Source organism: Lepidochelys kempii, chromosome 23 (assembly GCF_965140285.1).
Source record: "Lepidochelys kempii isolate rLepKem1 chromosome 23, rLepKem1.hap1, whole genome shotgun sequence".
NCBI classification, from domain to species: domain Eukaryota; kingdom Metazoa; phylum Chordata; order Testudines; family Cheloniidae; genus Lepidochelys; species Lepidochelys kempii.
Window position 1 is genome coordinate 2,894,852 of NC_136402.1, and position 26,767 is coordinate 2,921,618.

The 26,767-nt window shown below is 46.0% G+C and overlaps 1 protein-coding gene across 7 annotated transcripts in view; it reads left to right on the top strand.

Moving 5' to 3' along the window:
- The first annotated feature begins 4,943 nt into the window (after window positions 1-4,943).
- ACTN4 (actinin alpha 4) overlaps window positions 4,944-26,767 on the top strand; it is an 80,457-nt gene continuing 58,633 nt past the window's right edge. For 4 of the 7 annotated variants that reach the window (XM_073321882.2, XM_078850219.1, XM_073321878.2 and 1 more), the window contains exon 1: window positions 4,945-5,188. In XM_073321882.2, the coding sequence (XP_073177983.1) occupies window positions 5,039-5,188 (150 nt within the window). In that variant the 5' untranslated portion in view covers window positions 4,945-5,038. Of the gene's footprint in view, window positions 5,189-26,767 lie in introns of all 7 variants that reach the window. The other 3 variants (XM_073321879.2, XM_073321877.2, XM_073321876.2) reach the window with 3 other exon arrangements.

The window sequence follows — 26,767 nt, forward strand, 5'->3', positions numbered from 1 at the left end:
GTGCCCCTGGCTCTGCCATCCAGCTCACTGGGCTGCCTGCTTGAATCGCAGCTGCCTCCAGCAGGGCTGCGGCTGAGAAACAAGGAGGGTTCTCGAAGTGACATCTGTGCCTGTGCTGGACATCAAGGATCCTCTCACGACGGAGGATGAGTCAAAGAGCCTCCCCTGCCCCACTGCACGGTCTTTAGAGCAGGAGAAGGGGGGGACTCTGTGGCAAGCCAGCCCTGCAAAACAGGCTGTGGGTCCAAGACGGGAACGCTCAGGGGCCTATGGAGGCGCTCCCTGGGTTGAATCGAGCAGTGATCTTCTCTGCACCCTGAGAGAATAGAGGTTGTTGTGGCATAAAAATTCAGTAGCACAACTAGCCCCCTTTGTTGACCAGCCATGGAGATTAAACGGGGTCCCTCCAAGGCAGAGAGGATCACTGGTCTTTGCCCTGCCGTCAGATCCAGTCCCCAGGGCTATCCAGCGAGCACCTCTCACCAGTCGTTGCTACAAGGGGACCCAGTGTCACAATCTGGGGTGCAATGCAGACTAGTGAAAGACTAGTCACCACTTGTCCTGTAACCCTGAGTGCCTTAAAATGCTCTGCTGTCCTAGCTCCTTGTCTGGGTGGTCCTAGCCAGCATGCACTCAGGGTCTGTGTGTCTGCTTGTTACCCCCCCTGCCATGCTCTGAACTCCACCGGCCTTGGTGGCTACTGGCCAAGTGACCGCAACCCACCCCCAGTCCCAAATTTCCCCAACACCATCTGTCCTGCCATGTCCAGCCCTTTCCTCAATGCATTCAGGTCCATTGCACCTTTAAAGAGACAAAACCACAGCGGCTGGTTGCCTTAACTGGAATTAACAATTGCGTCAATTCAAACGCAGCACTGGGTTGGTTTCGATTAGAAGTAAAATACGTTAATTAACAGAAGAACTGGGATTAAGTGGTGCCAAGTAGAAGGGATAAAGGTAGAGATGGTTACAACCAAATAAAGGGAAAACTCACAGCTAAAAGACTGAAACTTAACCCAGCAAGACACAGTCGTGGTTCAAGGTAGATTTCTTCCCAATTTTTCTTTTCCTCATCCATGGCTGACTTCCTTTCAATCAGTCAGGGCCTTCCATAGAATTACAAGGTGCTGATTTCCCGCGTATTCCTAGGTGAAAGATCTTTGCCTAAGCAGATTTCTCACCTACATTCAGTTCCCAGAGACTTCAACCCCCTTGGGTGAAGGATCCATCTTTCTCTGCTTGCCATGATGGCTTCTCCTCTCTCCTTATCTCTTCCCAAACTCAGTTTTGTCCCCAGACTCAGGATGACCTCATGCCGTTCTTCCCATCCCCCTACTGATTCGTACATAAACAGAGCCTGTCTCTGCCTGATGACCAGCTGGTCGGATACACAAATATACACTCCTTTGTCTAGGGGAGAGTGGGTTGATGCATTGCTTGCCAAACACATTTTAGGAATGACCAAGTTGGGTGAGGTAATTTCTTTTATTGGAAGAAGTCAACCACTGATGGGCCTCTGTGTCCCACCCAGCTAATGCATCATGAAGCCTTCAGGTATTATACACCTGGCAAAAATGTCTTACTGGCACTGCTGCGCCATCCCAGCTGGGAGGCAACAGAGGAAGCTCTGCCTCATTTTTATGTCCTGAAAGCAGGGACATTAACGCAGCATAATCTAGGGGAGGAGCATTTCTGTAGCTGATGCTCGATATGGCCCTTGCAAGCCGTTGGCCGTAAAGCAGAAGTATGGGCTGAATGCCTCATGCTTCCCAAAGCACGTGAGCATGTGTCAGTGAAGTGAGTATATGCTTGTGAATGGCTGTATGCCCACACGCGTGAAGTGTGACTGTGCGTGTGATGGGACTCTATTTTTGAATGCTTGTGAGAGACAGAAGGGTGTATGAGAAACATGACTGTATTTATGAATCTACCTATGGGCCTCATACGAACCCTGTTACCGCAGTATCACAATCATCTTCACAAACCCCCTATGAGGTAGGGCAAGGCTCCTACCGCCATTATACAATGGGCAACTGAGGCACAGAGAGGCTAAGTGACTTACCGAGGTCACATGGTGCCTCCGTTTCTCCATCGGTGGCTGAGCAGGGAATTGAATGAGGGTTTCCCCAGTGCCAAGCCAATGCTCTAACCACTAGGCAGTCCTTCCTCTGAGCATGTGTCTGTGAATGTGTGTGTGCACACCTGAGAAACAGACTCAGTTTGTGAATCTGTGTGTGTGTGTGTGTGTGTGTGCAGGGTGCACAGATGTGTGTGCATGCAAAGGGCCATGACTATGTCAGAGACACAACAATGTATTTATGAATACGTGTGGGTGACAATATGGGGCTTTGGATAAAGATTTGCATGCGCCTTGTTAATGCTTATGACATACACATCACGGTATAAACCTATTCCAAGGGGTGACTTCAGAGTAAAACCCACCTCCCCTCCCAGCCACTCAGGGCTACCGCCACGCCTCAGCTTATTGTCATGCCACAAATTTGCCCACTCGAAGCCCACATGGGTCCAGAATGCAGCCGTACAGAGTTTGCTGTGAACCCCAAGGGATTGGTCAGAGCTTCATTCCTGGGCCCGCAGCCTCAGGGTAATTGCTGTGATAGAGGGCAAAGATGACTGCTCAGTCACAGAGCCTGATCATGGGAAAACTGCTTCCTTTCTGAGTGCAAACTGCGGTTACAATTAGGGAACCTGTGGGCAGACCAAGGTTTTTTATATTAAGGCAGTTCCCTTCTCATCATGGCTTGGAGCCAGGCGTGAGCTTGGGTAGGCTACTCGGGGGCAGGGCTATTTCTATTTATAAGGCTGATGGCTGCTTCCGCCCATTGTTCCAGAAGAAGGCAGCTCCCAGGATTCATGCTGGGGCTGGAGGGCAGGAATCCGTCAAAACGGCAAGTGGAATTTTAATGACAATTTTCCATTCCAGTCATTTTTTCTTTGCTCTCGATGGGAGACCTATACACAAGAATGACATGGTGAGAATTAATAGTAAATACCACAAACTGCATGTACTCACCATTGACCTTGCTGAATGGAATCAAAACTGTCCAGCTGTGCATCATAGGGCCTATACTGACAATTGCTAATGGAGATTCCCCTTCTGCACGAAAGGCTGGGCACTGGGCTTTCAGAGCACAAGTTTCAGAGTTCTGTTCTTGCCTTTAGCTCTGGCTTGAGACAATCTAGATTAATGAACTGAACAGGGAGCCAAGAGCACAGCTGGGCTTTGTCCATCCTGCGACCAGGATCCACTTTTCTCTGGTCCAAATACTTCTCTGCTTTCGTGCTGCGGCATGAGCTCAGCCATGCCAACTCGGGGATGAGCTGTTCCATTTGTGCTCACTCTTGCCGCCAGTCTCTTCTCGCACGTATTCTGGTGGGACTTTCTGCAGCTGCAGTGGATCGGATGCTAAGCTGGGAGCCAGGGCTCGCTATTCCAACCTCTGCCAGTGCTACGTCGCCTTGTGTAAGGCACTTGCCTCGGTTTCCCCATCTGTCCAATGGGGTTCATGGTACTTGGCTTCCTTCGCCAAGTGCTTGGAGCTTGAAAGCTCACGGTTATTACGGAGCCTGCTGACCCCTGCCCAGAAACGGCTCGGAAGGGGCCTTGAGGTAGCGGCCATTCCGCCGACAGGAGCGTGGGCGTCGGGCCCACCTGCAGACAGAGGCTCCTCACGCAGGCTCGCCGACCCGGCAGGGCCCCCTTTCCAAAGGGCTGGCTGCCATGCCCGGGCTGAGCGAGGCCGGGGCAGGGGCACCCCCAGGTGAAGCCAGAGGCCAGGCGGGGTGAGGGTGGCTTTGTCGGGCCGGATGCTGGAGCCGTGACAACCCCCCCGTCCCCTGCGGGGCAGGAGGCCGGCACTGTCCGAGGGGCGCTCACCACTCTGGGGCCCGCACATGGGGCAATGGCTGTCTCCTGCCCCCACACACGCCAAGGGGTGGAGGGGCCCCAACTCCACCCATACTATGAATATTCATGAGGATGAGAAAGTAGACACCCTGCCATCATGAATATGCATAATGCAACATCACCACCCCCCCATATGCACACACACCTTATTCCTTACCTGCTCTTTCATCTCAACCGTCCTCATATGCCACGAAGGGGTGGAAATACTATTCTGAATATTCATGAGGAAGGTTTAAACTCCACCCACAATATGAATATTAATCAGAGGACACTGCCCTCCCCTTATGAATATTAACAAGGGGTTACACCGCACATACAATATAAATATTCATGAGGGAAGGGGAGGAGGGGCTAACCACAATATGAATATTCATGAGGGAAGACAATGTCACGTGCAACCTCCACTCAGGATATGAATATTCATGAAGCAGCGACGTTGTCACACCCACAATATGAATAGTCATGAGATATCACAACAATCCCACCTCTCATATGAATATTCATGAAGGAGGGCGGGCTCCATGAACAATATGAATATTCATGAGAGGGAGGTGCCATCCCACGCCACACATACAGAGGGCATTGATTGTCATTGGCCACACACACACACACTGAATATTCATGAGGGGAGAAACAGGCGTGTGGCTCTCAAGAAGCCGTTGTGGGGACATGCGCAGGCGCAATGCTATGGTGCTGGGGGGCAGCGGGAAAGATGGACGCAGGCGCACTTGTCAGACCCCCGAGAGGGCGGGAGAGGAAAAGGGAGGCCAAGGGAGAGCGCAGGCGCAGGGGGGGCCCGAGGACGTGGACGGGGCAGGTAGTGACGTCTCGCGCGGGGGGGAAACAAGGCGTTTTCAGCGCCTGCGCCCTGAGAGTTTGAGCCTGGCGGAGTGGGTGAGGCCACCCTTCGCGCCGGCCGGGCGTACGACGCAGGCGCCCTGAACCTCCCCGTCTCGGGCGCAGGGGGCGGGGCTCGCTTCCGGCCAGCCGCGCCCCGCGCAGGCGCCGCGCGCGCCGGCCCCTCCCCGCGGGGCGGGGCGGCCCCGCGGCGCGGCTCCTCCCCTCAGGCGGAGCGGCGGGTCGGGGCGCTGGGCCGGGAGCCGCGCGGACCATGGTGGATTACCACGCAGCGGGGCAGCCCTGTCAGTACGGCGGCAACGGGCCCAGCTCGGGCGGCGGCCTCAACGACTACATGGCGCAGGAGGACGACTGGGACCGGGACCTGCTGCTCGACCCCGCCTGGGAGAAGCAGCAGCGCAAGGTGAGGCGGGGCCGGGGGTCGGGGGAGCTGGGGGGGGACGGGGGGGACCGGGTCAGGGGTGAGGGGCTGGGGGGGTCGGAGGGACGGGGTCAGGGGGTCTGGAGTCGGGGGTGAGGGGCCGGGGGGGGCCGGGGCGGGGCTAGCGGGAGAGGGAGGTTGGGGGGACGGGGTCAGGGGGTCTGGAGTCGGGGGCGAGGGGCTGGGGGGGGACTGGGGTCGGGAGGGGCTGAGGAGGGGAGAGAGGGGGGTCGGAGGGACTGGGGGGACCGCGTCGGGGGTGGGGGGCGGGGGGGCTAGGGAGAGAGGGGGGTTGGGGGAATGGGGTCTGGAGGTGGGAGTCGGAGGGGCTGGGGGGGCCGAGGAGGGGGGGACTGGGGTCGGGAGGGGCTGAGGAGGCGGGGCTAGGGGAGAGGGGGGTCGGAGGGACTGGGGGGACCGGGTCGGGGGTGAGGGGCTGGGGGGGTCGGAGGGACGGGGTCAGGGGGTCTGGAGTCGGGGGTGAGGGGCCGGGGGGGGCCGGGGCGGGGCTAGCGGGAGAGGGAGGTTGGGGGGACGGGGTCAGGGGGTCTGGAGTCGGGGGTGAGGGGCTGGGGGGGGACTGGGGTCGGGAGGGGCTGAGGAGGGGAGAGAGGGGGGTCGGAGGGACTGGGGGGACCGGGTCAGGGGTGAGGGGCTGAGGGGGTTGGGGGGGGCTAGGGAGAGAGGGGGGTTGGGGGAATGGGGTCTGGAGGTGGGAGTCGGAGGGGCTGGGGGGGCCGAGGAGGGGGGGACTGGGGTCGGGAGGGGCTGAGGAGGCGGGGCTAGGGGAGAGGGGGGTCGGAGGGACTGTGGGGACCGGGTCGGGGGTGAGGGGCTGGGGGGGGACTGGGGTCGGGAGGGGCTGAGGAGGGGAGAGAGGGGGGTCGGAGGGACTGGGGGGAGCGCGTCGGGAGTGGGGGGCGGGGGGGCTAGGGAGAGAGGGGGGTTGGGGGAATGGGGTCTGGAGGTGGGAGTCGGAGGGGCTGGGGGGGCCGAGGAGGGGGGGACTGGGGTCGGGAGGGGCTGAGGAGGTGGGGCTAGGGGAGAGGGGGGTCGGAGGGACTGGGGGGACCGGGTCGGGGGTGAGGGGCTGGGGGGGGACTGGGGTCGGGAGGGGCTGAGGAGGGGAGAGAGGGGGGTCGGAGGGACTGGGGGGAGCGCGTCGGGAGTGGGGGGCGGGGGGGCTAGGGAGAGAGGGGGGTTGGGGGAATGGGGTCTGGAGGTGGGAGTCGGAGGGGCTGGGGGGGCCGAGGAGGGGGGGACTGGGGTCGGGAGGGGCTGAGGAGGCGGGGCTAGGGGAGAGGGGGGTCGGAGGGACTGGGGGGACCGGGTCGGAGGTGAGGGGCGGGGGGGCTAGCAGGAGAGGGGGGTTGGGGGAATGGGATTAGGGGCGTTAGAGGGGCTGGGGGGGCCGAGGAGGGGAGGCTAGGAGAGGGGGGACGGGGTTTGGAGTCTGAGGTGAGGGGCTCTGGGGAGGCTAAAGGAGGAGGCCTGGGAAGGCAGGATTCAGACTGGGGGCTGAAGGGGCCTCTGGGTGTGAGGGGGGACTTGCTCTGGGGGGGTGGCCTGGGTTGCGGGGGCTCTGTGGCTGAAGGGAGGGGGCTGAGGGGAAAAGCGGGGCTGGGGGGCTGAAGGGGGAGGCGTGGGCTGAGGTGACTCGGGGGAGAGGGGGGCTGGGGGGAGGGAGACCTGGGCTAAGCAGAGGTGCAAGGCGAGGGGAGGGTGTCTGGGGTGAGGAGACAGGGAGGGGTCTGTGGGTCTGAGCGAAGAAGTGTGTGAAAGGGTGCCCGGAAGGGTGGGGAGGGAGTGGCTCTCGGCCTTAGGGGCAAAGGGGGAGTGGTGAGTGACAGGTTTGGGTGGGGAATGGGGGTTTCTGTGGGGGTGAGTCTGGGACTCAGGCTGGGAGATGCCTCAGCGCAAGGGGAGGGGTGGGCGCTCCATGAAGTGGGCACTTAATAGTTTGGGTTGTGGGTCCTGACTGGGGAGTCTCTAGGAGGGGATTGAGGGTGTGTGTGTGCGGGGGGGGGGGGGGCGGGGTTAGGGACCTGCTACTGGACCCTGCCTGGGGAGGCATCAGGCAGGTGAAGAGAGAGCTTGGTCTTGCGGGGAGGGTGCTTGTTGCTGACTTTGCGGGGCTGTGACCTGGGAGAAGCAACAGTGTTGAGTAAGAGGGAGATTCAGGAAGGGCAGGGGTAGGAAAGGGGTCTCTGCAGGGGATGAGGACCTGCTGTTGAACCTAGTCTGGAGAAACATCAGCTCAGGGTGACAGGGGTTAGAGAGGTATAAAGGGGAAATGGGCTTTGGTCCTGGGTGGTCGGGCAGAATATAATGGAAAGCCTGGGTGCTTGTGGGAAAGAATGGCAAAGAGTCCTGTAGACCTTATAGACTAACGTGTGTGGGAAAGAATGGAAGGGGGTGGGGTGAGCCTGGGTGTCAGTAGGTGTTGGTTGCAGGAGGAAGCAAGAGTCATGGGGGTTGGGTGGGGCAGGTTGAAATGTATGTGATGTTGGGTGGAGAACAAATTCCTAGTCACTGCTTTGAGGTGCTCCCCTTTGAGTAATCTACCATGGGTGGGGAATGCTGAGAGCCCCTGGAAGGGAGGTGCCTGTTTCCCAAACCCCTTCCCTGGAATCTCCTTGAGATCTCTCTACAGCACCACTGGGAGCTGTTGACCTATGGAGTTAGTGGCTTCTGTAATAGATCCCTACTGCATCCCTGCCCCTTTGAAGCAATCTTCTCCACTGGCTGAGTTTCATTCCTTGCTCTTGTCTGGTCAGCTGAGAGAGCCAGATATGGAGTGACCATGGAGGTGAAGATTCCAATCTATATGCTTTCCTTGTATGTCTAAATAGTTTTGTGTAAAAATTGACTGGCCCCTGCTGCACCAGCTATCTATATTAATATATAAAAATGCACCTATTGTGATCTCTAGCTGCATGTACAAAAACGCTACAATGCACAGACATTCATTAATAGGCACATGGTCAACCATGGACAGCCTTAAAAATGCCGAGGGTGTTACCCTGCCTCTTATAATCACTCCTGAGGGCAGCTGTATGTCTGCTAGCAATAACTGATGTGGTTCTGTGAATCCTGCTGGGTTGCAGGAATCCTTCCTTCCATTTCTGTGGCCTGTGATTTGGAAATATTTGCTTGGGTGGACTAAACTTGCTGTGATGGCATCAGAATCCTCTCTGGTTTGTTCAGTGTTCAAGGTATATTGGAGTAGTTGTCGTCAATTCACTCATGGCTGAGCTCTGTGCTTCGGGCACCTTTTTGTGCCCGATGCATCTAAAACCATGCGCACATTTTAATGTGTGTGACACTTGCAATTCATATAGCTTTTGCGTTCCTCAGGATGAGAGGATATATTTGAATGAGAACTCATTTTACAAAACTACACCCTTAAATTTAGCAGGTCCTGTCTTGCAATGACTGCAGCTGTGAATTCAGTCAACTGAAGCCGGGAACTATTAGGACTGCAGCAGTATTAACACTTGCGTTCTTATATAAATCTGATGTCCCTCCCCCAACCTCATCCGATTTTATATTGGGAGTGTCACAAAGCTGGGTAGGGCACATCTTTTTTCCTCTCTCCCTTCAAGTCATAGGTGACTCTGGTAATTAAAAAATCCTATCATCACAACAGGGCAACACCTTGCTTGTAAGACTCGATTGTGAAGAATATGTGCCATTTTCTCTGCCAGTTTTTCCAGAACCCTGGAAATGTAGCAATACATTGAGCATTCGGACCTATAGCTGATTTTGCATTCATGTTGGTTAATAATTTGAAGATTATTTGTGTTTCAGATTTTTCTTTAGGCAGGCAGTGGAGAATTCAAGGTGGCCATCTGCTATTTTGTTTAATTATCTTAATTGCATGCTATTTAAGACACAGCTAAGAATATCAGAACAAAATTCAAGGAGGTGGAGGAATTTTTAGACTCCATGCTGGCAAGAGAAGAAACTTTCAAAGGGAGTATTTTATTCTAAATGTAACAAGTATGTGTTTGTTAAAACTATGTAACAAGTCTGTGCTGTCAAGCTTTGTGAGTTTAGGCTGAAATCAGACCGAAGATATTTTAAAAATAGCCAGTAGACTGTTTCAACAGTGTGTAAAAGCCAACTCACATTGCTAATGATTTTTCCATATTTTGAGGGATAGTGAAAATGGCTCACTTTTAAATCATGCTGATGCATTACTATTAAGAAAAGGTTCTGCCCTCTCTCAAGTATTGAACAATAGCTTAGTTCCACTTAGATCACCTGGCTAAAGGTTTTGTCACTGTGACGTGGCACCTTAGCTGCTCTTCTTGTGGGAGAACGCTATTAATGCTCATTGTTTCAGGGTGTGTGATTTCCATGATGTAGAGCTGCATGAAGCCCGTCCCATATTCTCTCCCCCTGCATCCATTTGTCCTTCGCACTTCACTGAAACTATTTTACTATGATATGAAACAAGCGGAGACACCTTTTCGAAATTGGGCTACAGCTCTGCAGTCAACTGGAAATTGTTTTAAATACATCTAAATTCCTCTAAGAATTGTGTGATAAGAAAAATTGATCGTTCAAGGCCTTGTTGATACTGGGCTTTGAACCACCATTCCAGCTAAACTGGCTTCAAATGTGGATTGACTGATGTGGATAGGACCAGACTCTCAAATCAGTTCTCCAAAAGTTGGTTTTCCAGTCAAACTTTTTTTTGAAAGCTATCTTAGAGCAGATCTACACTAGAAAGAATTGTTGATTTTAATAATGCTGGCATAGTTAAGCTGACAAAATCTTCCTATTGTAGATGTAGTTTATATAGGTATGAAATTCACAGCTCAGGGAACCAATATAAGCCATACTATTGTAAGCAATCTTACACCTGTATAACACTGTGTTTAGTAGGGCATGTAAGTAAAACTTTACTGGACATCAGGCCTTAGGCACTGTGGCTCCATCTATGCAGCTCAGATCATGTTTGGAACTGTGTTTAAACCAGATCCAGGCTTTGTTTTCAAATGTGGTTAAAAGCCCAGTGTAGACAAGGCTCTTGGTGTGGGGAAACCAGAGTGAGACTTGACCAAGCAGGATGATTGTTATAACATGACAGAGCCCCCTGATCATGCGATTTGGCCCTGTTCATATAGGCAATATCAGGGCACCGGTAGCTTGTTTTATGTAGTAAAAGATGAGAAGTCGTAGAACTGACTGACTTGGCCTTAAATGTGGCTGTTGTTTTTTTTTTAAAAGTCATTTTGGCTGTATATAATATATATTAGATGCTTAATTCAATTAGGACCAAGTTAAGAGAATGTTCTAAGAGAACAATGGTGATGGATGGGGAATGTCAAAGCACAGTCTAGACCAGTGCCTCTCAACCTTTCCAGACTACTGTACCCCTTTCAGGAGACTGGTTTGTCTTGTGTACACCCATGTTTCACCTAACTTAAAAACTACTTGCTTACAAAATCAGACATAAAAATACAAAAGTGTCTCAGCACACTCTTACAGAAAAATTGCTTACTTTCTCATTATTTTTTAATTATAAAATCAATTGGAATATAAATATTGTACTTACGTTTCCTTGTATAGAGCAGTATAAACAAGTCATTGTCTGAAATTTTAGTGTGTACTGACTTCACTAGTGCTTTTTATGTAGCCTGTTGTAAAAGTAGCCAAGTATCTAGACGAGTTGATGTGTACCCTCTGGAAGACCTTTGTGTACCCACGGTCAAGAACCAACTATCTAGACTGATACAAGCCCAATAAATGGGGAGGGGAGGTGACACTTCATAGTTTAGTGGTCACTGTGATCTTGATATTTGAACAGTTCAGTTTGTTTCATTTTCACACCTTATAGTGAATGAAAATGCCGATGTATACATAGCAGCTGATGTATACATGCCATTGCATGCTATTTTGGCTGTTGTACTGATTTCTGAAAGTTTAGTGCATTGCCTAAAGGTATCTAATCCTTCTCCCTTTAGCTATATCTCATCTCATTTTGCCAGATTTCAATGTGAGTTGCTGCAAGCTTCACTCAAACTTTGAGGAGATGATAAAATGTAGTTAATACTTCCTTTTACAAAAACAGTTGGCACTTCTAAAATAGCTGGAATGTTTGTGCTTGGAAAATCACAAACAAGTGTTAAGCTAGTGTTTGAGAGCTGAGCTTTCTGGCAGCTGTGGAAGGACAGGGAATCCTGGAGAAAAACGACATTTACTTTTGCTTTGAGCTTGTGCTTGGAGATCTGGTGCCACCTTTGATTAAAAGGAGGTGGAACAAGTGTTGTAGCCTAATTTTGGTGGATACTTGTCCACTATCACACAGGTGCAGTGGAGCTGTTTGGGGTAGGGACGGGACCGGAATATTAGGAAGGTTGAGATGAAATAGCAGGTTAGGAATAAAGTGTGTGTGCATGGATTTGTGGGGATTGGGTGCATTATAAGAATAATCGAGAGCACTGAAAATCAAGGATGAGGTGAATTGGAAGAAATTAAGGGATTGTGTCAGGACCAAAATGTAACTTACCAAGATGCACGAAGAAAAACTGTTTGTCTGATCTTCACTTGAGGTGGCCAGGTTTGCTCAGTAAAGAAATGCTGAATGTTCTTGCAGGTTGTTTAAATTGGCATGCTAGTGGAAGTACAAGGTTCACTGATTTCAGAGCAGAAGCAGCAGTTTCAAATTCCAGTCTGCTCAAAGGCTAATCTAGTTTAAAAAAAAAAAAAATCCCTTCACCCTCCCCAAAATAATTCCTGCTTCTTTCTCAAAGAAATCTTTGCTGTATTTAACTGCATCAGTACAGAATAAGTCTCTTAACCAGTGGTTTCATCAAGACTATAAAACAGAGAACTCAGCATCTAACTTATTGAAATACTTTAGCTGTGTGTCCTTTTAGGTTTTTTTCTTGCAGCACAATGCTTGGAACAACTGACTGTACAGAGAAGCAGAGAAATTAGCTCTGCTGAATGTTAATGCTTAGCACTTGTATAGCAGTTTACTTCAAAGTGCTGTACAGAAATTAGAGGCAGTTTGCTCTAGTGGATTGAGCTCAGGACTAGGAGCCAAGAATGGATTCTGCCACTGGCTTACCGTGTGGCCTTGAGTAACACTAAACCTTTGCCTCAGATTACCTGTCCTTAAAAAGGCAATAATACCGAACTTCCTTGTGTGGGGTGAGGACTAATGCTTACAGAGCACCTGCACAATGTGCATTAGAACTGTTAGGTGTTTTAACTTCTCAGTGAGGCTTCAATAGCATGCCGGAACACCCACACATCAGAAACTCACTTTCATTTTATTGGTGTCTGAGCAAAAGGCAAAGACCACTTTGGCATATGCTTCTCTGTATTCTTGGATAGTCCCCTTAGCAACTTGGTCACATTTATTTGAAGAGGGCCACAGAATAAATAGCATGAAGCAGAAACACGCTTTCCTCTATAGGATGCTTTCAGCCATTATTGGTTCGTTGGTCATGTTCGTTCAACCATCTTGCATTAATGTCAATCCTTATACTTTTAGTTAGTTTACTTCGTGCCATTTCTACACCTGTTGTTAGTGGGCCCAAGAGTTCAAATTTGTCTGGAGTAGTATCAGTGTGAGGTGCTTCAATCATTTCTTTAAATTGCTCATTCTGTGCTGCATGGACAGTGATGGTTTTTAGTATCAAAGACGGTTGTAACTTACAAAGTTCAAGACTTTGCCTTTCAGTTTTACGGCATAATCACAGACTTGATTTTTGACAATTTTGGGATTTCAAAGATGAACATAGACCATTCCTATGTGAAGCTGATATTGAAGAGTTGCTGGAAGGTTTGAAACAGAGATATGAGTTGTCACGGCTATGTTTTGATGCAGTTGTCATCAAGTCTCATTTCCAGGGTGATGAGTCATCACTCTTCCATTTCAATAGACAAGGTTTCATTCAGTAGCAAATTTGAGCTTGAAAAATGCAAGTAAACTGATTTTTCTGCTGCTCTTGAGACTCTGACTTCCTATTTAACTTGTGATGTTTACACTTTACTGTAAAAGAATGATATAGTTCCATTATTTCAATTCCTTAAACTGCTTATTCCCCACTATTTTAGCTTTAGCAACTTGAGTCAGATAAATTCATACACTGGTGTGCGATCACTGAATACTAATCACCAACTTGCAATATTGATCAGCAGGTTTCATATTTCCTATATTTGAAGCGAAAACAACCACCTATGTTCTGTCTGCATTTGATTTAAAACCACATTAATTAAACACATCTACAGTGGAACTCCCACCGGTGCCATCACTGGTGCTGCTGGGAAACTTTCTGTAAAATTCCCTAGTGTAGATAAGGCTCCAGTGAATTCAACAGTGAAGACTGGAAAACAAGATGAGCTTGGCAACTTTATACATAACCACAGGATTGAGTGCTTTGTCCACCTGCTAGTATTTGCTAGATCCTAGCAAACCAAGTCATCTAGCAGTTCACTACTCCACCCACTCCCCTTTCTTCAACATCTAAAGGCTGAGCAACATCCAGAGTGACAGAATAGTGCTCGATAACTGTTCTCCCTGTGCTTTTAAGGAGCAGTGGTCATTGTTTCTGTTGATTCATTGCTCGTAACAGGCTTCTCCTATGTCTTTTCTGATCCATCAGTAACAATTGAATGGCTTTGAGCTCCTGGCTGACCTGATGTACATTGGACTTCTAGTTTATTTCCTGCCAGTTAAACCACTTACAGGGATTTGGTGGCCAAGGCTTTCCTCTTCAGAAGTCACTTTTCTCTTTGAAAGAGGAAAAAGCTGCAAGTTTTATCTACTGAGCAAAGAATTTTGACTAAAAAGCATCTGTTATAGTGAAATGCAAGTCATCAAGGCTCTCTGGTCCTGAGAGGGAAAACTCTAATACAAAAAATATATAGGGAAGGTAAAATTTAAACTCAAATTTTTTTTGTAAGGATGGTGAAGGATGTAGTAAAGGTGGCAACCTCATGTCTTCTTGCTCTGTTGAGCTGCTACGGAAAATTCACTGTGTTGTAGCTCCCTGCTTTGGACTCCTTTCTAATGAGCAGCCCCACTGTTTAAACATATCTCATCTGTTTTTGTTGGGGGGGGGGGTTGCACTAATGAATTCCTTGTAAACTTAAGACATCACCGTACTGGTAACATGCTAGACTGAATTCAGTCATGTCTCTGAACTAGAAGGAGAAGCAGAAATAGCAGTGGCAGGCCACAGGGCTACTTAGATTCCAGCAAACACTGCAACACCGCAGGGAGTCCCTGACATTTAAACACTTCAGCATGCTATAGAAATAAAACTGTCCTGTTAGAGGGTTTACAGTGGATTAATGCATTGCTCAGTATGAATACTGACTCCTGTAGTGAAAGGGCAAGGGATGTTACAGTTCAGCAAAAGACTACATAAGACCATTTCACTGGTATTGAATAGGTGTATATCTGTGTGCATACACAAGCCATCCAAACAGTTGCGGTTTTACTGCTGGTATGTGTCCAGTCTCTGGGGTTTCTGTGATGGAATCTCAGCTATGTGACATTAACAGCAGGGCAGAATCTGTCTGCATCCTCTGCGTCGTTTTCCAAACACTAGCAAACAAAAAGCAAATGAGTGCCAGTATTCCGCCTTAATGGAAATGTATATCCTAGCCATATGTTCTGCACACTTATTTCCTGTTGTGTTGATGCTGGAGAGATCACCATTTTCACAAGAAGATGGTATCTTTGAGTGAGTCAGTGGAAGCCATCTCCTTTGCTGCGCAGGAAAGCAAAGTTGGAAAACACTGAGGCTTGTTTTACAAGTTAACTTGGTTTTCTTGTTCTTCCACAAGCTTGGAGTGTAAATCCAAATTGTGTAACATTGGATTTAGCTTCCAAGGTCTTAGGCTTGGAGACATACCATTTTTGTACAAAAACTACCTGCGTCCTTGAGCTGGTTTGAAGGGCATGCTAATGATTCAGCCTTTATTAGGTTATCTTGTAACCATGATTTAAACTTCCTTTGGACCAAATCCAGAATGTAAACATCCCACTGATTCTGAAGGTGGTTACATTTTTGTATTGTCTCGATTTAGATGCCAAGTTACAGACAACACGTTTGGTCGACAGTATGATGCTGTGCTGTGTACGGGAGAATGTTTGTGAAGGATTACTGTTAGTAACTACCTTACCTAACTGTGCCTTCTCACTCTGCATCGATAGGGCATTTGCCAGATTGAAACAAGTGCATATGCATAACTTCTGAAGAGAGGATTAAATTGAAATAAACAAAAGCTGTACTCCAGACAGAGAACCTAGGACTTACATGAAGAATGAAGAGATTGTAAACTCCCTTATCCATTAGCAATCATAGAATAGCAGGGATTTCTTTCTTCTCCTACTTGCCTCACCATATCTTTTCATAATGGTTTTATGACACTATGAATATGATGTAGGAGTGGCTACTTGTTCAGCTGTTAAAGATTCTCAATCTTTCTCTAAAAACATTCAGCTAAAAAGAGTTCTGGGTGATGGAAAATCTTCCAGTTTGTTGAGCTCCCTCAGCTCCCATTGGCTTTGGGATCTAGGGGTGCTCAGCACCTCAAAGAATCAGGCCATAGGAAAACTTAATACACGGAGGGTTGACCTTTGAAATATTCTCTCTGGAAGAAGTTACCCACTGCCTGTTTTAAATAGTGGATAATCCTCATTGTACTGTCTTCACATATCTTCATCTGTCACCAGTAAAACAGGTCCTCGTGTCAAAGGTATGCTGGACACATAATAGCAGTTATATTTGCAATCATCATGACAAAATCTTGTGAAAGAATGCTGAAATTCAATCTTGAAGAATCGTGCTCTTACAATGACTGCATTTTTGCTTTGAGTCTGTGTCCCATACCTATTGCTGACCAAGTGTAATAGTAGTGATCCATTCAAATGGTGGTGTGATGTAACCATCAACTGTGGTATCGGTGCCCGAGAGGGTACACAAGATGTAAAAGGTTTCACTAGGAGTACCCTTCTCAGGGCATAACAGCGGTTCATAGTTAGCTGTAAGAAATACTTAAACTGTATAATGGCTTACTTTCTAAATGCATAAGAGAGGATTGCAGAATATTAAACAAGGCAACAGCTTAATTATACCACCACCCATGAGGCATCTACTTTATTGGAGGAGTTGGCAAGTGTTGGGTTTAATAGCTAGCTTTATTATGCTGGATGATCTGCCAAATGCTTTGTGGTATGGCAACATACCTAGCAGAAAGCTAATGGCATTTTACTCCACATGGCACCTGTCTGTATACCAGGACTAATAACAAGGCTATCTGATTCCCACTTGGCTCAAATTCCTTTTGCCTCACTTCAGAGCTACAGTGGGAACACATGCTTCTTATTGTAATGCCAGTGTTAAAAGAAATGCCTCAGTCTTGCTCAGTTTGCATTATAGGCCTTGTTGTAAGACATGACTTACCAAATACCATCTGCATGTGTGGTTTCTGGGGGCAGGAAAGTTCATAGTTTAGAGCATGGCTTAAGTCTGAAAAGGCTGAAAATGGCCTGATGGAGTTCCATGTTTGTCACAATGTTTCCAAATCAAATGTGTTTTGTTCACAAGTAAAAAGCATTTTCTAATTTCCTGCCCTGCTAACAGGGATCTGTGAGTCAAGCTGGATTCTTCCCTCTGGATCTGTAGTAAAGATTCTGCAGGCCAAATCAGACGGTTGACACCTGTGTAACCTTATTGTCTTACACTTGTACATGCCTATTGAACAGATTGGAACATAATAAACTTCTCTCAACAAGGACTTGTGCTGTGTTAGATTTATGGAGGCAAGTTAGGGCTGGTCTATACTAGGTTGACATAGCTACATTGGTTGGAGTGTGGAAAAATCCGCATCCCTAATTGCCATAGCTATGCTGCCGTAATCTCCAGTGTAGACGCAGCTATGTTGATGGAAGAATACTTCTGTCAAGCTACCTACCATAGTTCAGAGAGGTGGGTGGCTTAGTCTCTCAGTAGTGTCAACATGCCGTCAGCTGAAAGCTTTTCTCTCTACTGGCAGAAATACATTTCCTGCACAAACAAATGTCAAATTAGACTTTGAATGCATGCAACTTTTTACACAGACGTTCTTGAGCCTTTGCTGAAGATGTAGCCAAGTAAACAAGATGGCCATTTCTGACAGCTGCACTTGGGATCTAATCTCTTGACTGTCAGGGGTGAAGAGAGTTGTAAGATCCCTTTTGGTCGGGAGGAAAAGTGGGAGCAGTATAACTTAAATACAGTCTGTCAACCTAATTCACTTTTTTCTTAGAGTCAGAAAAATTTCACTCAGTGAGCGTTTCTCTTTTTGTTTAGAGAATAAAAATATTCGGTTAGTATTGAACTAGGAAGGAGCATAGAGGTGTATACTAGTACTCTGTTTTAGATGCAAAGAGTTAAATCAAATGCTTTATTTAAAAGATGCAATAAGTAGCTGTTCTGGTAGTTAGTTGTCCAGCAACAGGAAGATATAAAACAGATACAAAGTTCATGTTGCATTAGTATCATTAACTTGAAACTTGTCACATGCTTTTTGTGACAGAGGATGGGAAAGGGTTATGAAATTGTAGGCGGAGACTTTCAAAGCTGCCTATGGAATAATCAGGCATCCAGATTCTCTCTAGATAGCCTTGAAAATCTTTAACTATAATCTTAGTGAGTTTTCTCCAAGTTCTGCCTACATTGGGGTAAAAAAATAACAAAACAAAAGGCTGTCTTTGTAAAGCATCTGTCTAGGAGTGTGACCCTGACCTCTAGGTTGCTACCATAATACAAAAAATAGAAGGCCGTTGAATTGAAAATAGGTGTTCATATGAGCTGTCTGGTCACTTCAGAGAGCACTTACTGAGATGGCTAAGGACTTGTCTGTGCTTAAAAGGCTGAAACAAAGACACTACCTATGCTGATGGCTTCTCCCATCAGGGTAGGTAATTCATCTCCCTGAGAGGCAGTAGCTATGTCAATGGGAGAAGTCCTCTTGTCCACATAGCACTGTCTACGCTGGGAGCTAGGTCAGTATAACTGTGTTGCTCAGGGGTGTGGACTTTTCCACACTCCTGAGTGGTGCTATTATACCGACATAAAGTCTAAGGCTTTCAAGCCTGGTAATGCACCCGTGAGAACTTGCAGGCTCTTAATGTTTTTGTGGCTGAAGTTGGGATTTAAATATAGTATAAAACTCCCCCGATTTTAAGACTTCTTCTGAATGAGAGGACTTGAGTGAAGGGGGTTGCTGAATGGAAATCTTTCTTGGAGTCATAGATACCCCTTGTAGCAATACAGCAGTAAACTTCTATGGTAGGTGGCTTATTGCAAACTAATTGTGGGGCAGAATGCTTCCAGCCTTGCCCTTTTAAATGATGAAAGGTTTTCATTTTCTCCTGTTCAATAACTTTTCTAATTCTTCAAGGTCTTGTGAAGGATGCAAAATCCTGCAACTCTCAAATGATCTCTGTTAGAATGACAGTCTGGTGCGCATAATAGTGAGCTGTGGTGTCAGTTACTTATATAAACAAAACTTCAGTCAATTCGGGAGTGAATTCCTGCACATGATCATCTTACTTGAAAGTCTTAATCTCCATCTGTTTTTCTTGGTTTCCTTTCCTTATAAGTGGAGTTTGTTTGCAGAAATGTGGTACCGAGTTCTGTCAAGATGACTGGGATGGGCCACTTGTCATGGTCAAGGTGCATAGCAAACCTGAAATTACAAGTTTCACAGTGATTAATTAAACATTATCCCACTGCATTGCTGAGCAAGTTATTGGAGAAACTGATGTATGCCGGTCACTGTACAAATGAATCTGAATTCTTTGTGTCTGTATCCCAGAAGAGCCATAAATTTGTCTCCTTCCTTTGACTTTGTCACCGGTCGGAGCCTCTTTACCATGTAAGGACATGAGAGCAACAGCAACGAACTTTAAGAGCAGCGTCTGTCTACAGGACAGGTAGAACAACTGTTCAGAAGGCTCAGGTTTGAAAACTCCCAGAGCTGAGAGTCTCTTTTGTTCTGATGAAGGTTCTCATCTTCTGCAGTGGTAGCTGGCATTCAATAGTTTGTTGCAATGGAAGAAACAAAATCTTACCATTGAATTGGGGAAGAAAACAACTGCTAGCAAATCAAGTGACCGATCAGCCTACGTCTCCCCTTGTGGGAATTGAATCTAAACTTGCTTATTAGTACATCTAGTCCTGTAGTTCAGCTTTAATAGCAGTCTCACTTATAGAGGAATTACTTCTAACATTCCCTGAAGGATAACTTTGACCTAAAAAAGAAAAGGAGTACTTGTGGCATCTTTAGAGACTAACCAATTTATTTGAGCATAAGCTTTCGTGAGCTAGCTGTAGCTAGTCTCTAAGGTGCCACAAGTACTCCTTTTCTTTTTGCAAGTACAGACTGACACGGCTGTTACTCTGAAACTTTGACCTACTATTCAAGCAAAAGTAATCCGAATGGGTCTCATGAGGTCTCAGCTGAAAAGTCTTGAGACCGTCACAAAAATTTTCTTTAAAAATCCTACTTTTATTGACCAGTACACCAGAGCAATAGTGAGCAACAAAATTCACAATAAAATAAAACCAGAGAAGAAATAAGAACAGGAGCTAGGAAAGGGGGAAAAAGATTTGAGTAAAAGTACATGGAATGGAATGGTATGCCAGCTTAAGTGATGTAAAATTGGTTGCAAGGCTTAGGTGTTGAAGACCTTGGTTAAGTCTGGAGTAACTTTCTCCATGGGAGAACCAAACAGTAATAAATGGGATTAGAAGAATCCTGCATGAAGTTGTTGGGACTCATCTTGAGTGTGACTTTGGGGGTTTTATAATACAAATACGCTTCACTGACTCATTTGGGTCAGGATTACATACATATCTGTTTCAATCAAATCGACTTGATACCAATCGGAAGCTATTATAATTGTGCTTTTGCCACAAGAGCATGATCAGATCTAGATTCTATTCTCTGCTCAGCCAGGTCTTGGATTACTGATGCTTCATTTTTTACTGAGTGTACTAAAACATTTACTAATATATTGCCAGGTAAGATAAGCAGTGTGAATGGATCAAAATAGTGAACAGTGTATCTTGTGGTATTCACTTATGATAATTTGCAAAATTCACCAACAGTGTGAATTAGTAAATTGCTAATATATTGTCAATCCCATGCTTTCCGGGGAAAACTCCAATAGACTAAAGCCTATTCTACTAAATCTTTCATAGCCGGATGTTTAATTCAAAGCTATCTTTCCCTAGCGCTTTGTAGCGTAAATCTGGATGTAGTTTTTTTTTCAGAACCCAAGATTGCTAAGGCGTAAACTGCTGTTTTATATTGATTTTAACACTTCTGGCTTTTTCTCCCCTCCCCCAAAATTACCTTAATTTTCCGTGACATAAATGGGGCAAACTTATATTTAGATCTAGAAATCTGACACTGGAAAAAACATCTTGAGGAAGATTGGGCATGCTGAGAATTTGGAAGCACAAAAATAAACTTTTTACAGCTCCGAAAGTCTGCTTCTATGCCTCTAACTGGTAATTAAGTCATCAAATGACACAGCAAGCATACCAAGGTTTGAAAGAGGTGTGTCTGTTCAGACATCCGTTCATCCCTAACTGGAATATACAGTACATAGTATATCTATTAGACTATAGTATGAGTCCTCTTCAGTGGTGGCTTCATATGTTTTGTATTGCTGCTGCTTTGGATGAAAAGCATACCCATTGCAATAGCATACAATACCAAAATCCACTGCTGCCGTGCAATAATGGATGCCTAGGCATTTAGCCAGAAGAAACATGACTGAATGTGCTTTCCCCAGCCTTCATGGATCTTGTAAAATCTTTCCCTTTAAATATTCATATTTTAATTTTTAAAGAGAGCAGCATTAAACCTGTAAGAATTAAGTTGAGAACCTGTAAGTTAAATCTCAGCCCTTTTGCCTCCAAAGACTTTGCTCTCAAACACCTAATTGTGTATCTCTTCTTCGCTACATCTCTACTGATTGATAGGCTAGGGAAGTGGAATCTGCAACATTGTAATGAGTGCCACTTAAAAGCTAAATACAAGAATAAACTTGCTAAGTGACTTGGCCAGCAGCACTGAGTGCTACCCATGTGGCATGTCAGAGCTCACAAGTGCCTGTGGATTCAAGCTTCCTAGACTAAAGACATTGCAGAGATTCTTCTTGTGAGGAAGAATAGCAAATGGCCACGAACAGGTGACTGCAGATGCAGTCAGGCTGTGCATAAAAATGTGTATCAACTGTAGAGAGGGGAAGTGGTTACAAAAACCTTGAAGAGGTAGGATATAGGCTCGTAGGGAAGTCTCTGAAAACATCAGCCTACCTCAGCCCTAGCCCATGTCACTTATGCCACACAGCCTTTAGTAGATCCTGTATATTTATGGTAAAGCGTCCTTGCTAATGGAATAGCCTGACTGCCTAATTGACTGATCCTCATAGAATCTTAGAAATGTAGGGCTGGAAGGGACCTCAAGAGGTCATCTAGTCTATCCCCTGTGCAGAGACGGGATTAGGCATACCTAGACCATCCCTGACAGGTGTATGCTTGACAAGTCCTTAACTACCACTACCAATGACAAGTGAGTTGTAGCTCACGAAAGCTTATGCTCAAATAAATTTGTTAGTCTCTAAGGTGCCACAAGTACTCCTTTTCTTTTTACAACTTCCTTAGGTAATCTCTTCAGTATTCAACAACCTTTAACTTTAAGGATATATTCTTAATATCTAACCAGAATCTCCCTAGCTGCAAACTAAGCTGATTTCTTGTCCTACCCTTGAGTTCTCCAAACTCAGCCTGATCAAATAATACAGCTTCACTATTTTAAAATCCTCATCAATCCAGATACTACATGGCTTAATTCCTTCTTCCCAGCTAAGTGTGAAAAGAACAGGAGTACTTGTGGCACCTTAGAGATGAACAAATTTATTAGAGCATAAGCTTTCGTGGGCTGCAGCCCACTTCATCGGATGCATAGAATGGAACATATAGATATATACATATAAGTTGGAAGTTACCATACAAACTGTGAGGCTAATTAGTTGCGCTATTATCAGCAGGAAGAAAAAAACTTTGGTAGTGATAATCAAGATGGCCCATTTAGACAGTTGACAAGGTGTGAGGATACTTAATTTAAGGAAATAGATTCAATATGTGTAATGACCCAGCCACTCCCAGTGTCTATTCAAACCCAAGTTATTGGTATCTAGTTTGCATATTAATTCAAGTTCAGCAGTTTCTCAAGTCTGTTTTTGAAGCTTTTCTGTTGCAAAATTGCCACTCTTAGATCTTTTACTGAGTGGCCAGGGTGGTTGAAGTGTTCTCCTACCGGTTTTTGAATGTTATGATTCCTGATGTGAGATTTGTGTCCATTTATTCTTTTGCGTAGAGACTGTCCGGTTTGGCCAATGTACATGGCAGAGGGGCGTTGCTGGCACATGATGGCATATATCACATTGATAGATGTGCAGGTGAATGAGCCCCTGATGGCGTGGCTAATGTGATTAGGTCCTATGATGGTGTCACTTGAATAAATATGTGGGCAGAGTTGGCATCAGGCTTTGTTGCAAGGATACGTTCCTGGGTTAGTGTTTTTGTTGTGTGGTATGTGGTTGCTGGTGAGTATTTGCTTCAGGTTGGGGGGCTGTCTGTGAGACTTGACATTAGCTCTACATGTGACATAATTGTACCATTTTCCAGTAACTTGAAAGTTACTCTTTACTAAGGCACCCCTTGAATGACTGTTTCATTCTTAGGTTTGGATGATTTGTCTGAAATGGTTATTCAGCAATGCAAAAGCTTTTAAGCTTTCTGTTAAAGCTTCTGCAGCTTGTATGAGAGGTTAGGTTTGTCTATCAAATTTACTACATAACCACTGTGGGCTCTCAAACAGATCGGAAGAGAAAAATGTAAAATCATTCGTATCTCAATCCAATATCTTGCGATCAGGCTGGCTTATGGCTGCCTCAAACTGTTCTGAACCGTTTTTTCCCTGCATAGGGAGAATTGGTTTTGTTCAAGTAGGCAGGTTACCTAAACTATCAGAACTGAAAATACTGTGCTCAGGCAATCGTACAACCTACAGGTAGGTGAACCTGATCCGAGCTATCACAAGGATTTGTTATAAAGATGAAAGATTGAAGTCATTCTGAGAAGTGTGGCAGAAAACCAGCAGCAGCGTTTATTTAGGTGCTGCTTGTCCCAGACGCCATCCGTCCCACTCCCCTCGCTTCCCCAAAGGCCACTTCCTGCTGTCATTCCTCCTCAAGTTAGCTTCAGTCTCACCAAACAAAATCAGATGAACAGCCTAATAAGGCAAAAGAATGATGAGAATCTCCCTGGCCGCGCTTCTTCCTAGTTTTTCTGTGTGGCAGCAAATTAGGAGAATCTTACCGAAACAAGTGACTCAGACCAGTATGTGAAGCATCCATTAACTGCCCCAGGAAATTACTAACCAACTTCTGGTGGCTTTGGGCAGCAATACCCAGCTGACACTAAACTGCTTAAATCAGAATTAACAGAGCCATAGTCTCTAAAACTGGCTGCTACTTCAGTTTCTTTTATACATTGTATTGAAAGCCCAAGGCTGGCTAAATGTGTTGAGTACTAATTTGCATACTTGCTAACAAGGGGCGAAGAGCTTGAAAGGGACTGTTCATTAACATAAGTTCAAGGAAGGCAACATCAATCACAACTGGAAATCCACAAATCACAACACTTCTAATAATTTTGCCTGTTTCCTTTGCCTAGGTGAGCATTAAAGCTGGTTGTCAACACTGGAGCTAAAGCATAGGGAAATGGTCACACACACTTCATCTGATTCTAATCAAGCCAGTGTAATACACAACTTCTATAGCATCTTTCATCCAAAGGCCTCAAAGCACTTTACAAACATTAGGTAATCTTCACAACACCCTCTGAGGTGGTATTGCAGATCGGAAGTGGGAGGTAAAGAGGAGAAAGACCTGACCAACATCACACGGTAAGTCAGTAGTAGAGTTGCAAGTAGAAACCATTGTTCTCTTCCTAGGCTACTGTTCTAACTACTAAACATCACTTTCTCTACAACCTGAGATAAACCTTGGGTCTCCTGACTCCCCATCCTATGCTTTAGTCACAAGATCCTCCTTCCTCAAACATGAGGATAACAGTTCTCAGGAGTCTAGTTCCTCTTAAGCCAACTTGCAGAAGTTAGTACATTGAGTGTGCATTTTCCAATTGGTTGCAAAGTTATAAGACTGTGATGCCCAATAGCATGAAGCTGATGCCCTAAATTAATCTCAAAAAGAAAAGGAGTACTTGTGGCACCTTAGAGACTAACCAATTTATTTGAGCATGAGCTTTCGTGAGCTACAGCTCACTTCATCAGATGTTTACCGTGGAAACTGCAGCAGACTTTATATACACACAGAAATCATGAAACAATACCTCCTCCCACCCCACTGTCCTGCTGGTAATAGCTTATCTAAAGTGATCAACAGGTGGGCCATTTCCAGCACAAATCCAGGTTTTCTCACCCTCCACCCCCCCACACAAATTCACTCTCCTGCTGGTGCTAGCCCATCCACCATCCCATCTAGCAGGAGAGTGAATGTGTGTGGGGGGGTGGAGGGTGAGAAAACCTGGATTTGTGCTGGAAATGGCCCACCTGTTGATCACTTTAGATAAGCTATTACCAGCAGGACAGTGGGGTGGGAGGAGGTATTGTTTCATGATCTCTGTGTGTATATATAATGTCTGCTGCAGTTTCCATGGTATGCATCCGATGAAGTGAGCTGTAGCTCACGAAAGCTCATGCTCAAATAAATTGGTTAGTCTCTAAGGTGCCACAAGTACTCCTTTTCTTTTTGCGAATACAGACTAACATGGCTGTTCCTCTGAAACCTAAATTAATCTCATTATCCAAGTAGTGTTTCTCTCTCTCTCTCTCTCTCTCTCAGCTACCTGTTTATCTGGAAGGCCATGTCTTGTAATTGCCTTGGTGGGACAGTTATGTAAATTAATTGCTAATTATCAGTGAAGAGTGAGGTAATGTGTAACTTGATTTTTCAGCTGTGCAATTAAGAATATGTTGAAAAATGTCTTACTCTTATTTTAAGGCCTCTGATGAATATTGCTGAGACATCTACGAACAGGCTGATAACTTGAAGCACAGGAGCTGTTTCCTGTCTTAAGAGCTTGCACAGGAAGTTTGTTAAAGATGATGTCGGTGACCCTGCCAAAGGGGAGGAGGTTAATTTTTTGAAGCAGCAGCTGTAGCGCTAGTATGTTAGACCAAGAGCTTGCCTACAGGGTTTGTTAAGCCTATTTGGTAATCCAGTTTTACCGTTAGCCAAAGTGATTAACCTTCCATTAATAATAATCTTCAATTGTCTCGTGAACTGGTAACCCATCCCCTCAAATCATCACTGATTCCTAATCATGTCACTTGCACTCCTTACTGCATTGGGTGGGTTTCTGATCTATAATCAGACTACATGGAAAATCCTCTTTATCCCCTCCTGATATCTCCCAAATGGAGAGATCTTGAAGCACAGAAATCATGGCTTCTGCCCGACTGGAAGGCCAGCAGCTGAACTGGAATCCAAAGGTATTTGAAACGTTGTCGCACTTGATAAGACTTAGTGGTCAAACTAGTAGTCTGTCGTGGATTAAAAACCTGTTGACAGTGTTCTGACCCCACAACGAGCTGCCTTTACACTGAGTCTTTAAAAATTCCGTAATGGATAATGTGTCATGAAGTCAACTGGCACTTGAATACTACAGTGAACGTGGTATAGGTGCCTAGACAGGTCTTTTGCTGTTCCAGAGCATTGGTTCTCCAACTCTTCATTCCATGGACCACTTTAAGAGACCTTTCAATGGGACACATCCCTACTACGTTGCCAGTGTCCCTGTTCTAATGACCACAGGCCAGTTTAAGAGCTAATACTTTAGAGAAGTCTTGCTTGCTGTAAGTGCAAAAAAAACTGTTTGGGAGGTGTCAGACTTTAGATCTTGTCAGATGGTTCCATTGGTATCTGGGGAAGGGTTTTCAAAGGCACAAATGAGTTGTGTCCAACTCCCATTGGCTTTCACCCTGTCCACCCAGTTGCCCTTTGTGCCTTTGAAAATTTCCCACAAGGTGTTCAGTTTTTGGAATGAGTTGATTGAAGGAAAAGCACAGACAAAACATTAGCAGATATCGATGAAGTGAGACCCGTGAGGAGGTGAGATTCTGAAGAGAGATCAATAAACTAATACAAAAGAGGGATACAGTTTTGGGAGGGAATGTGGGTGAGGTACTGTCACTGCCCCTCTTCCACATATGCTCTGGTATTGGCTGGAACCCTACAATAACCACAGCACGCTTGTGTAGAATCTTCTCTTCCTCTAGGTGCTGCCTGTTGAAAATTTCACAAGAATGGAAGTTTGAAGCAAAATTCTTATAAATGTCCATTTCCTGCCAGGGTGGTAGAATGGGGCATACAGGCATGGTGGGTGGGGATGTCATTTTGTGCCTGAACTACAGGTGTAGTAAGAAGGTTGAGGATGTTCT